The sequence below is a fragment of the Microtus pennsylvanicus genome, chromosome 20, assembly GCF_037038515.1.
Source record: "Microtus pennsylvanicus isolate mMicPen1 chromosome 20, mMicPen1.hap1, whole genome shotgun sequence".
NCBI lineage: Eukaryota > Metazoa > Chordata > Mammalia > Rodentia > Cricetidae > Microtus > Microtus pennsylvanicus.
In genome coordinates this window covers 26,025,230-26,040,150 of record NC_134598.1, presented here as the reverse complement: position 1 = coordinate 26,040,150, position 14,921 = coordinate 26,025,230, and the positions used below count along the sequence as shown (strand labels likewise).

The 14,921-nt window shown below is 44.9% G+C and overlaps 1 protein-coding gene across 2 annotated transcripts in view; it reads left to right on the top strand.

Annotated features, from left to right (window-relative positions):
• The window catches only part of Poc1b (POC1 centriolar protein B), a 77,663-nt gene that overhangs the window by 47,332 nt on the left and 15,410 nt on the right, over positions 1 to 14,921 (top strand). For both annotated transcript variants that reach the window (XM_075954764.1, XM_075954763.1), the window contains exon 10: positions 6,603 to 6,683. In XM_075954764.1, the coding sequence (XP_075810879.1) occupies positions 6,603 to 6,683 (81 nt within the window). The remainder of the gene's footprint in view (positions 1 to 6,602; positions 6,684 to 14,921) is intronic.

Here is a 14,921-nt window from a genome sequence, read left to right as displayed (position 1 = left end):
AGGATGACTTTGAACTGCTAATCTGCCTGTCACTGCTTCCCAGGTGGTGACTGCTGACTTCTGCCACCCACCCACCCCGCTGAGCCCTGAGACTTTATCTGAAGGCAGGACACAGTAGCCCACGTCACCCCTCAGCCACCCCCTCTGTCCTGACCTTCTCAGGCCTTTCCAGTACTCTCACTTGAAGCCTCCATACCTACGCTCTGGGTGTTCTTACTCTGTGCGCTTGTCTTGGAATAGGGGTCTCAGGGCCAGCTCTGACTAACCTGGAACTCCTTATCCCCAAGTGCTAGGACTTCCACGTGTTCACCATCCCACGCAGGAGAGTCTTTCTTAGATTTTATCTAATCCAACTGTATTTTGGGCTTTCTGGGTTTTTGTTGTTGTTGTTTTATTGACAGTGTTGATTTTCCAATTCTTTACTGTAATTTTTATCCTTTTGAACAATATTCTGAGTATTAATCATTGTACTTTATTACATGTTCATGCATACTCTGTCATTATGCGCATGCGTGTGCACACTTCTGTGTGTGTGAGCCTGTGTGTGTTGATGCCGAGAATCCAGTTCAAGGCCTCTTACGTGCTACAAGTGCTCCACCCCAGAGCTCCAGTCCTTGCCCTCATTTTCCCTTTCATTCTTTAAACAAAAGAATATACATTTTTAAAAGAATTATTTGTTCTTATTTCATGTGTGTGGGTGTTTTACCTGCATGGATGTGTGCACAATGTGCACAGTGTGCTTGTATTGCCTGCATGGATGTGCGCACCATGAAGCCAGAAGAGACTGTCAGATCCCCTGGACCTGGGAGTCATAGATGGTTGAAAGCTGCCATGTAGGTGCTGAGAATCAAACCCAGGCATCTGGAAGAGCAGTCAGTGCTTCTAACTACCATCTCTCCAGCCAAAAAATGTAATCTTTTTCCTCAGTTGTTAGAGTTGTTAAGTGCGCTGGCTGGCCTCCTGTGATCACACAGAACACAAAATACATGTGGCAATATATTTTCCTTGAGAGTCTAAAGCTAGTTTGGTGGTCCTTGGTGGGTCTTACTTCAGCATCTCTATGGCTTAGCAGGGCTTGGTCAGGGTAAAGAACTCCTGGCATGTCATTGACGTGGCGCTCACCCAAGTGACGTGTGGTAGCACTTGAGTGGTATTTCCCCGGCATCATGCTCTCCAGGCCCAGACATAAAACAAGCCATTTGCTCCTTGGTTTACTGTCATCCCGGGCCATTTGAGAGAGCTAGGCTTTCAAATGTCAACAGGTTGCCTGAGCAGCTCGTTCTGACTCTTTAGTCGAGAGCCCTGAAACCACGCAGGCTCCTTTGTGCTTCGGTCAGGATGACCCAGACTGGGCAGAGATGCTCTCAGCTACTTTCCACGTGTGCGCCTATGTTCCTATTCAAAGCTGCCTCTTCATCATGGAACCAGAGGCCAATTGCACAACACACAATGCAGAGAACGTGCCTGAATATTTTGCATGGCCCAGAAGAAGGCCATCTTAGGTACCCAGCTTAAGTCCCTTGTACGTATCATTGTTATTTGAGTTAACCGTCTAGTATGACTTTCTGTAAAAGACTTTCTGACACTGTGTCAGAGAACTAAATAGATTCTTTGATTAAACAGCCAATCATCTCGTTTTAAAAATAAGCTCACAGTAACACAAAATATAATGCTTTGTAGAAAGCATATTTTTAGCGTTATTAAAAAAAATAATTGGGTTATTAAGGTTTTGGAAGTTTTTGTTTGGTTGGTTTTTGGTTTTTAGAGATAGGGTTTCTCAGTGTAACAGCCTTGACTGTCCTGGAACTCACTTTGTAGACCAGGCTGGCCTCAAACTCGCAGAGATCCACCTGCCTCTGCCTCCCGAGTGCTGGGAGTAAAGATGTGCGCCACCACGCACCGCTATCACATTATTTTTTAAGTCCTCACATTAATGGATATGGATCCGTCACAGAAAGAAAAACACTGTTGAGCCGAAAGGTAAAACTTTCACACAGATGTCGTGAAGATCAGGAGAAAATTACTATGCTCACTTGTGATAAACTATGTTTAAAACACTTAATTCTGTGGGTTAAAATTTCTCTCAAAGCTTTAGGAGGGGCACTTACATTACTTCAGAAATGTTTTTAAACTGAAAATGTTGAGTGTTCAGAATTTAAAGAAAATATAAAATTACTATTTTTAAGAAAAAGTTTTGAAGTAATTTCTCTTCTTGTTGTAGAGGCCAGGATTGTTTAATGTTTGAGTTTGGAGCAGTATCAACTCCCTATGATTGATACTTTATGTTTTCCTAACCTTCTGCGTGACGTTTTTGGGCAAAGCTTGCCAGCCTTAACCGCTCTATTTGTATAAAGGTTGGGAACCCTGCAGAGTCTCAGGTGTGTGAATTATTAATCCTTACGCGGATAGAGAGGTGACAGCCACGTGGCTCTGAGAAAACACCAGAGGAAGGCAGGTGAAACATGAAAGAAGCCTTCCTGTGTGGGTGCCCCTCCTGTGTCCCCCTCCTCTGGGCTACTGACAGCCGCCACTGCGTCCTAATTAAAATGAAGCAGGAGACCTGTGTTCTGTGATGTCAGGAAAGTGCAGTCTTTACCCAGGGGTCTTCGCCTAGCCCGGATGCATTAGTAGGAGAAGTTCATGTCAGCCTCGCCAGCTGCCACGAGAGAGAACTGCGCTATACTGCTCCAGGAAGAAAAAAGAAACTCTCCTTTCAGAGAGTAGTCCTGTATGACATTTGCATAATGTCCTGTGGAGTCTTGTCATCGTTGACATATTTAATGGAAAGACCAGAAAGCATTCGAAGGGATAGATCCTTAGGAAACTAGAGGGTCAGATAGTTATCCTCGGCTTGGCAAACTATCAGAAGGCATAGTACTTAAGTCAAAATTGTTAATAAAATAATTATTTTAATTGCTTTCAATTTCAAAATGGCCACTCTCTATCACCATTCTCTATAAATTGCATATGAAATTCAGCATGTTATTTAGCGGGACAGGACATATCCTTTTACTTCAATATTTTTTGATAGCCTGACCATGATTCCTTGTTGAAAATTCTGTTGTGATCAATATCTTATCTTAGATCAGGTTTTAACCTTAATAAGGTTAGGAACATTACCACTGAGGATGAAAATATGGTTGCCTATCTACCAATCCTGGATTTTAATTCAGGACCCCAGTAACTATCCTGAGGCACTTATATGATAGCGGTAATAGCAGTAAGAATGCTTAGTGCCTATACAATACTTTCCCATGCCTCTGCATAATACTGGAAGTCGGCCATGCTTTTATCCACACGAGCGCTGAAGTGAGTGGAGCTGGAGCTGGCAGTGCTGGCGTCGCAGCCCTGGCACCATGGCTCATTGCGCATCCTTACCCATCTATTGCTGCGCTTCTGTTTCATAAAAGTTCAAACTGCCGGGTCTCCCTTTGTGCTGGAGGTCCCGGCTTTAGGACCCACCCGTTCCTTGCCCTTCATGAGCACGCAGCCTACGTAAACATTACAGACTGCACGGTACAGGCGCTGATGTTGTTGGACTCCTTGGTGATGAAGACCCTCGGAGCAGGGTGTGGAGGGGCCTTCAAGACTCCACACAACCTCCTCCTCATTCAGTGACCTCAGTTTTACACACACACACACAACACACACACACACACACACACCGCCCTGCTCAGCCGCTGAGAGCCCAGCCTCAGTCCCACCCATCATTTAGGTAACTTGACTTGATGTGACAGCATTTTCTGCTGCCACGCAGTAAAACACTAGTAATTACATACATTCCGAACTGACAGACAGCCGAAGAGGTTTTTACTGGAGGTACCTCCTCTTTTCTTGTAACTTAGCTTTCTGAACAATTTCTAGTTCAGAGGAGGAAACCAACTCATTGAGCATTTTTATGTCTACACTAGATGGCAGTAGAGAGAAGAGTAAACCGTCTCCGGCTAGCTTGCCTAACAGTGAAAAGAGTGAAGTTAGGTGTCTTCATAGGAGTTGTCTCACTGAGCTGGGTGAGGAGGTGCTGGTTTTGTGCTGCGGACCCGCCGGAAGGAAGCAGGGGTGTTGGTCGGACTGTGCCTTCCAGCTGCACACCTCCTCTCTACCACAGTGGGCTGGATAATAATCACAAGCTGCAGTTAACATTCCTGAAACCACAGCTAGAGCCCGAGCCTGGTGGCACACACGCCTGTAATCCCAGCACTTGGAAGACACAGGGGATTGAGGCCAGCTTGTGCACAGCCATTGTGAGATCAGTCCCTACAACAAAACCAGCAGGCCAGCAGGCTGGCTCAGCAGAGCATGCAGCCCAGCCTGCCAACCTGACTCAAGTCACTGGGATCCACCTGGTGGAAGCAAAGAACCCAATCTCACAAGTTCTCATTAAATCTCTTGCACATGTACCATGGTGCACTCCCGTGTGTAAGTGTGCATGTGCGCGCACATACATACGCAGAAATGAAATGTAATAACTATAGCTCCAGCTGTGCCCATCAAGCCCCGGTGCTCAACAAGCTGTTCTAGCCGGGGCTCAGCCTGCAGTCAGGGTCCATCTCTCCCAGGTGGGTCTCGCTAAAGCGCTTCACACTCCAGCCTCCTGGTCCTCCCAGACTCCTTCACTCTTCGTAATCTGGCCTCTGTCAAACTTCAGTCTCTTTCTTTCCTGCCACCAACCTTTGGCTCATTGGTACCATGCCTCTACCCTGCCACCGTCCTGGGAGGCTCTTTTTCTCACCCTATCTTTTTATTTTATGTGCGTTAGTGTTTTGCCTGCATGTGTATGTGAGGGTGTCAGATCTTAGAGTTAACAGACAATTAATTGTGAGCTGTCATGTGGGGGCTGGGACTTGAACCCCGGGTCTGCTGGAAGATCAGTCAGTGCTCTTAACCACTGAGCCATCTCTCCAGCCCCTCTGACTTGTTTTCTAAAGTTCGTCTTATTTTTATTTTTGTGTGGAGAAGTTGTGTTAAGTTGTATGTCCTTTGTAAGTGTCCTCTGTCGCTGAGCAATGAGCCAGCGTTTTCTTCTGGGCCCGAGTGCTGTGAGTGGTGGTCCCATTGGTTTGCTATAGGGTCCTGCCGTCCGTATAGGGTGACTAGATTCAATGTGGTATGCTTTGGGGGCCCTTGAATTTAGAAACAGCTTCCCTCAGAGGCAGTCATCAGTCCAGAAAATCATTCCGTTTTCTCTGTAATTTTACTGCATACATATTTCCAAATCTCTAATTAAATATTGTTGTGCTTTGAATGGTCGGGAACTTTGGGGTCCACTGGATTGTACTGAGTATTTTTTTTCTATAATCAGCCTTCTCATTTCGTATAAAAACCTTGAGATGCATGTGTAACATGAGGTGCTATGTTTGTATGTTGTACAGAGCTGCGTGGACGTCGGTGGCGTTGCGTTACAGGTATTCGGCACAGTGTAGTTCACGGTTCGTCTGTTACATAGCGCTGAACACTGCTAACACGCCAAGCTCTCCGGTTTTTCCCATGGTGTTAGTTTAATTTTCACTTTTCTCGTGAATAAGGCCGCTGAGCTCCTCTTCATATAGTCATCAGCCCTTAGGTTTTCACTCCTGTGGATTTATTGCCATGGGCTTTCTGCATTTCCGTGTGAAAGCTTTTACTAGAGATTTTAGTTATTGCCCCTTTTATATTAGATATCATAATACCCCCTCTGTTCCATTTCTGCGTGTTAATTTTATGGTATCCTTGTGGTCCCCCACATCAGGTGTGATCACAGACACATTCTCCCCTGCCTTGTGCTTTGCTTCTGCAGTTTTCCAGACGCCATTCTCTGCCTCTGGTTATAAAAAAGATCTAACGTGTTTGTCCTGGAGTATTCTAGAGTCTGACATCACATTTGGGTTCTACTTAGCCCCTGCCTTCCCTTCCTAGCAGGGATCCACGGACCTAGTCAGTGTTTAGAACTGTCCGTCATCCGTCAGTAGCCGCCGTGTCCTGCGGTGTCATTTTCTCCACTGTAGCGCGCCTTGAACTGTCTGTGGCACTCCTGTCTGTGTACTTGAGACTTCTTTAACGGCAACAGAAGTGTTAGGCTTTCCCATGAATTCCTGGTGAATTTTCTTCAGTTTTAAGTATTTGATGTGTCCATGTTTTAACTTCATGCTGAAATGCATTTGGGTTTATATGTTGGGTGGGGACAGCAGTGTTCTTCGGTCCCCTTAGCGGGGCTGTCAACAGTAGAGTCTGGTTCTTTCTCCACAGGCAATCACCCATTTTTGAATGAAGCTTGTCCCTTGCTCTGATTCTTACATCTTAACATTTTCTTTTTTTAATGTACTGGCTAGGATTTTTTCTGCATCTCTTGAGGTGGGTCTTTCTACTTTAATATTCCCCTGTAGGTGAATTACATTGCTTTTATAATTTGAAAATAACTGCTTCTGGCTTATGTTCAACATAGTAATCTCTTTTACGTTAGTAGGCTTAGTAGATTCATGTTTTGCCAATAGTATATGCTTGTCAATGAATATATGCTTTATTTCTAGAATATATTAAGAATACTATTTGATTAGTTTTTTACAAATAGTATTGGTTTCTTATGTAGAAGATATCGCATTAACTTATTTTATGTTTGCACACAGATTAATCCAAAACTTGAGGTGATGGATTTGCAGAGTTCCTCTCCCCCGGTCGTGGATGTCCTTTCTTTCGATTCTACCACAGTAAGTTCTTTTTCTTTAACTTCAGCAGTGTTAAATTCTTACCACAATCGATTTCCTTAAGAAGTGTGTGAGTTGAGTAACAGCCTAACATTCCAGCATAGCAAGGCTTAGCACAAGTCACTTGTAGGGTTCTAAACAGCCACGAGGGGGAGCAGCAACCATTCCAGAACAGCTTTTCCTTTGAAGACCTTAAACTCAGTCTAATTGACTCTCCTGGCTCCCCGCTCCCCACCCCTACCCTGTTCCCTGCCCCTCGTATATTACACTGCTGCCACAGGACAGACTGCCTGCTTTGTCCAAAGTCTTCCAGAGATGCTTGTCATCTAGACTTGCCTTTAGAAGCTCTAAGGACAGCAGGCAGTTCCTTCTCTTTGTTTTTGTTAATCTCTTGATAGAAAGGATCCCTAATATTTGCAACTTTGTTTCTAAATATTATCCACTAATCTACACACTGAATGTCCAGAAGGCTTCTGAATTAACGTGAGCCTTTCACCTTCTGAATCTGCTCACTCTTCTACATAGATCCACGGGTCACCCTGCTGATTGCACAAGCCTAGTTCCATACCGTAGGTAAGATTGTAAAGAAACACAGCCTGGCGTAGCGGCTGGAATAGTATGGACTGCAGAGGAGTTCCTCCTGTGCCAGGAAGTACTCCAGTTACAAAGTGTGCTCTGGGCACTAATGCCCAGCAGAGGGCATCTTCTCATGAGACGTTGTGGTATCAGCCACATGGTGGCAGCCAGGAGCTCACTCCCAGAGGGAAAGCCCGGGGTCAGCTGGTAAAGCTGATCTAGGCACTTGTACTCATGTGTAGAACCCATCAGCATTTCTGCATGGATGAATAACCTGTCGCATTAAGCATTAACTAGCTGTCTAAAATTAGTCACAATGCCTTCCCTGTAGTAAGTCTTCAATGAATTTGTCCCAACATATGTCATTGACCTTATACATTCCAGTGAGCTGAGTGTTTCGTCCTATGGTTAGGTTGTGACTTATCCAGCAGTGTTCGCGGTCCTGAAATTTAGTGTTCCTGATCGAGAAACTATCTCAGATCATTGAAAATATTTGTTGTACTTACGGCGACTCTGGCTCCTTGCCAGCACTCTTTAAATGTTGCAGGGGCTCATGGCTTGAGGGTTCCGAGCATTCTCAAGTTGGCTGTGAAAGATGAGCTTGTTACCAGCCAGTGCAGAAGGGTGTCTGTTCCTTGGAGGTAACCCAGCGGTACCAGAATCAATTAGTTGACAAGGTGTCTGTGAGATTTTGAAGAGGGGTTCTGGGTAAGAAACGTGACAGGTTTGACAATTGTTATAAAACACAAGTAGGATTGAATACTACAATACCCACAAGAAGGAAGCTTTAGCCTGAATTATGTGACCGTGGATTTTTGTAAGAAAGCCAGTCTAACATCAGTAGCCTCACTTTTCAGACACCTTCCAGGTAACTGATTTGAGAAGTAGGGAGGCCAAACCCTGTGGCACGTGCCTCTCATCTTCGGATCTGGGAGGCAGAGGCAGAGGGCTTTGTGTTAAAGGCCAGCATGAGTTACGTAGTAAGACTCCATGCCAGAAGACGAAGGGCTGGCACGTGTCAGCAGGCAGTCGCCTAGCACATGGGAGCACACTACAGAGAGACTTGGCTGTCCTCCAGGTCTTCCTATGGAGAAGAATTAAGGTGTGCAGTGTAACTATTGGTGTCTTCGTGGTTTACACTTCTGTCTCCAATGCCTGGCAGAAATTTTGATATATTATTTGGGGGTCAAAATAAGATGTTACCGAGCTATATTTTTAAAGCTTGGTCGTACCTAAATAAATAAATAAATGTCTCTCTGCAAAGGGCTGGTGCTGGCTATTATATAGACATGTTTTTAAAATGTTGATCTTCTCAAATGCCTTAATCTTTATTTTGATTATATCAAGTCGCTTATTATATAGTTTTCTATATAATAAGAATATAGAAGCTTTTTTAAAGAATCTTTTCTGCAGGCTTCTGGTTTGAATCCTAGTATTCCTAGTATTTTCATAAACGTAGACCAAGGTTCTGCCATTGAGCATTGAGTTCTGAATGACTGGGGTATAGTTGAGGTTTGGCTAGCACGCTGCTTGCACTTCTGGATTCCGTTCCTAACAGGGGACAAGATTGCACTAAGGCAAAAAAAAAAAAAAAGAAAGAAAGAAAGAAAGAAAGGAAGGAAGGAAGGAAGGAAGGAAGAAAATAAACAAAGAAAAAAACGGGTAGTGAGGTGCACCTTTAATTTAATCTCTGCACTCTGGGGCAGAGGCAGGCAGATCTCTGTGGGTTCAGGGTCACCCTGGTCTGCAGAACAAGTTCCAGGACAGGCTCCAAAGCTACACAGAGAAACCCTGTCTCAAAAAAAAAATGTGCTTAGGCATTTAGCATTTGCTATGTATGCCCTATGCAGGGTGTCCCAGGTCCTCTTCACCACTCTTGTTATAGAAATAAAATTGGAGACGTTGGTTCGGACACTCTCTGTAAAGTGCAGGCCATGTAAACAGGAAAGTCTGCATTCCCAGAATCGTGTATGAACTGGGCTTGGTGGTGAGAGCTAATAATCCCAGACGAGGAGAGGCTAGATTTATGGGTCTGCTGAGCTCACTGACCACAGGGTCTAGCCTAGTTAGCAAGGCCAGTCTGGCTTCTCAAAAGCCACGGTGGGTGGCTTCCTGAATTTGACCTCTGATTTCCACATTTACCTACATACTTCCACCTACAGATGTGCCAGCATGTGCTCTCTCTCTCTCTCTCTCTCTCTCTCTCTCTCTCTCTCTCTCTCTCACACACACACACACACACACATACACACGCACGCACACACAAAGAGAGAGAAACTTGTTACCTTTAGGCAAATTATAGTCTTAAGTTTTTAATGTGTTAGCTTTATTGTTTGTCCTACAGGTAGATAAACAAAATGCAGGCAGTGTCTTTAGCCTTAACCCAGCCACGGTGCGCAGTGTAAGTGTAATGTGCGTGCCTTTTTTTAGAGTTGAGGACAGTGTTTCAGGTCAAATTAATTATTTATAATAAACTGAGAAGTTAAAGTTACATTGTAAGGGGAGAAAAAAAAAACCAAAATGAGCAGAGTTTTAAACTGTTTACCAAAATCAAGACGGGCCGCATGGAGAAGCATCGCCAAGCTCAGCAGCAGCACCCGCTCTCTGTGGAAGGAACAAATAGCCGCTTCAGGGTTCTTGATGTCAAGTATGGAGAGCTTTCAAGGACGTGTTGGAAAGGGTAGTGTCCCAGAAGAGATTCTTAGTCTCCTGAGGTGACAGTAGAGGACTTTTCCAGGTGAAATGAGCCCTTACCCTGAGCAGAGATGGGTAGGAATTTTTTTTTAACTAGAATATTTCAGGTAAGCAAAGCAAAATTTAGTGTATTCCTTCAAGACTTTTGAAAATTTGCACCATGGTAATTAAATGTACAGTAATCTACTTCTGGATTTCTCTTTCTCTCTTCCCTGTGTGTACATCCTTTGCATGCATGCACACACACACACACACATACACACACACACACACACACACACTTTCCTCCCTTCCTGAGGGGTGGCTTTGTAGTGTGGGTGACCTTAAACTTGTGATCCCCTTGCCTTGCTCGACCTTTTCTCTCCACACCTGGCTAGTTTGGGTCCTTTGCATTGCCTTACCCAACAGATGGCAGATGTGACCGACTCCTGGCAGGGTACCCACTCATATACATCCATGTCGCTCAGCAAATATTTATCAAGGAGCTGTGCTGTGTTGCTCCCCATTCTCGGTTTTAAAGAAATGAGAAGAAAACAATCAATTAAAATCTGCCCAGCAAAGCTCCATCTTATACCCTCATCAGGGAAACAGGCATGTCTTGGATTAAAAACATAAAGTTTATGGGATAGTGGATCACAAAAAGTGAAGAAAATCACTAAAGGCTTTGGGCAGTAGCAAAAGGTTGCAGTGTGGACAAAATACCCATCATGCCGGGCGGTGGTGGTGCACACCTTTAACCCCAGCACTCAGGAGGCAGAGGCAGTGGGATCTCTGTGAGGTTGAAGCCAGCCTGGTCTACAAAGTGAGTTCTAGGGCAGTCAGGCTGTTACACAGAGAAACCTTGTCTGGGGGGTGGGGGGAGAGAGAGACCTGTCACATGGCTGGTGCCCTCCGAGGAAGGAAGTCCTGCAGTAACAATGAGAACAAGGACAGTAGCTAGCAAATGGAGGAAGCTGTCAGCCTCGGCAGTGGGGGCTTAACACAGGCAGGCTTAGGGGAGGTGGTGATGGATGGCCGGACTCCGAAGACATTTTGAAGGCTGAGCCAAGAGGATTTCCTGACAGATTGGATGTCGGCTGTGGGACTCCCTATCTCCTCTCCTAGAGGACAGTAAGGTGGAGCCCTGAGTGATCTCCGGGCAGCTGGGCATATCTTCTGCTCAGCCTCCTTCTGACAGAGCCACGAGGAGAAAAATAGTTGTGAGTTTCTTGTCGTGGGCTCTAGAACCAGGGAAAGGAGATTCTCTGCCATCTCTGGGACTTTTGGAAATACACTGCCAAATGCCATTTAGCGTTTTATTTCTCAGCAAAGTGCATGGGCTTCTCTTTTGCAAAGATTGGACATCAGCCTGTTGGAGGGAAGAGAAAAGGTGCCCACTTTCATGGACCAGATGGCGCATACTACCTAGAAAACAATGTTGTATTGACACATGTGGACCCAGGGAGAGTAGACTTCAGGCAGAAGACTTCCACCGGGGTTGTGGCAACAGTACATCCTGGTTACCAGACAACATTGTGTAACTCGTTCGGAGTTATTTCAGTTCCTAACTACTTATGTAAGCAAAGATTTGGAAGGACTTACTTGAAAGAACACGGTGTCTGCAAATTTAAATGTCTTTAAACTAAAATGTATAACTTTGACAGCTTAAAATGCCCATGCGGGCTGGAGAGATGACAGCCCAGTGGTTAAGAGCACTCACTGGCTCTTCCAGCGGACCCAGGTTCAATCCCCAGCACTTACATGGCAGCTAACAACTGTCTGTAATTCCAGTTCCAGGGCATCCAACACTTTTTTACAGACATACACGCAGAGTAAACATCCTCACAGATAAAGATAAATACTATAATCTTATTTTAAAAATGCAGATGAATCTGTAAGTCATGGTACATTAGCTTCCTGCGCCCTCCCCTCTCCCAGTGCTAATTTCCAGGGTTTACCCACAAGCCTCTCTTCAATTGGAATAGGTCAAGTTCTTTTTGAGGTTTTAAGATTTGCAACATCTTTTAATGCTGCGTTGTAAGTTTAACACATACAATTTTGGGTGGGGGGGAGGGTTGAGACAGGGTTTCTCTGTGTAGCTTTGGAGCCTGTCCTGAAACTCGCTCTGTAAACCAGGCTGGCCTCGAACTCACAGAGATCCACTTGCCCCTGCCTCCCAGTGCTGGGATTAGAAACATGTGCCACCACTGTCTAACACACATACGGTTTATAAACCCAGATGTGCTAGTGGCTTATAGTAAGCAGGCGGGTCTGTGTATCTTTAAGCACTGTCTCGGTGGCCCTGCAGTGTGTATGTCCCGCTCCTGAACTGACAGTTTGGAAGGAAATACACATGTGACCGCTGGACTCTTAACTGGTGCCTCCCTCGATACAACTTTCATTAAAGACATTTTGGTCTTTATTTCATCTAATAGTAAATGCATTAAATTACACAGCAATGTTGAATGTTAGGTTCTAGGGTACTTAGTAGAAATAAAAGAGAAATTTTTTTTTCTGGGCAGTGGTGGCACACGCCTTTAATCCTTGCACTCAGGAGGCAGAGGCAGGCAGGCAGATCTCTGTGAGTTTGAGGCCAGCCTGGTCTACAAGAGCTAGTTCCAGAATAGGCTTCAAAGCTACAGAAAAGCCTTGTCTCGAAAAACCAAAAGAGAGAGAGAAATTTTTAAGAGGTTTAAGAAATACCTTAAATTAGTCTTTTATAAAGTTGAAATATGTGAAATAATTAAATTGTCAAAGGCGGTGAAGAAATAGAAGGTGCATGCTTAACAAAAGTAGATGAGGAAAAACTGCATCTTCACGGTCCTCCTGTCAGTAAAAAGAGGCCTTGTAGTTCCTCAGATCCAGTCTTTAAAAGAGAAGAACCAGAGATGGGGAAACTGTCCAGATAGTTGGACCCTCGCTCTTGAAGAACACAGCAGCCGCATATATATGGGAACCACCAATGTTTTAAATGCAAAACCGGCCTTTCCCTGGGTCCGCGGAGACTGCATTTAAATCTCCAACAGCAGAAATGTGGACCGTGCTGAAGAAACACGGCCTCCTGTTTTCTGAACACAGCTCTCAGTAGCTTAGTCTTCATCTCTCTAGGAAGGAAATGGCGCCGGCCAAGATTGTCTTTTTCTACCTACATGAATATGCCCCTCAGTAAACATCATGACAGTAAGTCCAGGTTCTTTTATTCAAGTGTACCCTCTCCCCCCCCCCAAAAAAATTGCTAATTTGAGCTTCTTTATGATTCAGAGTCATGGGGAAAGAAAATTAGATGAATTTACCAAAAATTGTGTACAAATCAAATTTATATAAATAGTCCTGGTTAGATAATACATTGTTTTGTCTCTTTACCCCTGAGGACAAGAGAGGTTTCTTTTTCCATGTTAAGCGTGTTCAGATTATAGCAGGAAACTCTACAAAGGTTTCTTTAAGATATGCTATTGACTGCCTCACAGAGTGAATGGCTGTTGCAGCTCCCTTGGAAAATAGCACATTTCTGGGCACCGGAGGTGTTGAAGCTGCAAATGTTTGTTCTGCCTCTAACTTCCTGCGGTACCATGTTTCTACACCGTGACTCTGCCCCGGTGACAGCACCGGCCCCCCTCTGCCTGGGAACCTAAGCTGCATCCCCAGTTCCCACAGCTGAGGCTAAGGCATGCGGAAAATGCCCGTAGCTCTCAGCCCACACGGCCAGTGACAACTGGTTCCTTCCTCTTCCTGGGGAAGAGCAACATCCTCTGAGATGAGAGGACAGGCACCAGGGGAATGCGGGAGCAGGGTGAGCCTCTCACAGGAGATTAATGACTTGGGGTAGCGGCTCTGAAACCGCTCTTCCCCTGCCTGTCAGCATGAAGAACTTCCTGCCCACCCAGAGGAATGCAAGGCCATCTGTGGGGCTGTGGGATAAAGTGACCTTCCTTTTAGCCCTCCTGTGCACTGTGCCCGTCAGGATCTGAGTATCAGGAGCTGCTTAGGTGGTGAAATGAGTGGCCCTGATCCTTCGTCCACAGTGAGTTCTATGGAGGCAGTAATGAGTTTGCGGAAGACTTCTCAGTCCTTGGCGCTTTCTGAAGTTACAGGCTATGAAATCTTGGGGCTTCCAAGAGATTCACAACCCCATGATCTTGGCTTTTCAGGCCAGCACCGGCTCTGCCAGTTCCCTTCTGTTTTTTTTTTTTTTTTGTTGTTGTTGTTGTTAAAGATTTATTTATTTAATATGTATACAGTGTTCTGTCTGCATATATGTCTGCAGGCCCGAAGAGGGCACAGATGGTTGTGAGCCACCATGTGGTTGCTGGGAATTGAACTCAGGACCTCTGGAAGAGCAGTCAATGCTCTTAACCTCTGAGCCATCTCTCCAGCCCTCCCTTCTGTTCTTGGGACAGCCAGACAAAATAGACACTATTATACCTGGACCATAAGGTATGAGTATACATCCTCAGGCACAGATAACGAGCCTTGTTGCTGAACCAGCCAGCCAGTCCCATTACTTAAACTTCAGGCTGACTTGATTTGGCTTTTACATTTAACACGTTTCAGAGTGATTTGATTTCATTCTTCCTAATTCCTACAGTATTTTCTTCTTCGCGGGAGATAAGCCTCCGATTTTCCATTTTAAACTTTCTTTTTTCCAAATCACTGCAGATTTTTGGTGGGTTTCTGTGTTTATGGTGGCTAAATTCTTTACTGTTTGTTTTCAGTAGAAGAGGGGATGGAGAAGGAATGTCAGGCATTTCCTCTTCCTCTCCAAAATGTCCTTTTAATGAACATTCCTCTTCCCTCCTTAGGAACAAAGTGTTTTAGTTCCCAAGGGCCCTCTGAGTGTCTTCTGTGACAATCCAGTCCCTTTCTTTGTTCCCCAGCCTTTAAAAGGTCATTGATCAGTGTGTTTGCTATCTCCACTTCCCTCCCAGCTCTCTCTAGTCTTGACAAAACTTCCAGACCTCTGCAAGGAGTCCCTTTGTGTTAAATTGTTGCAGT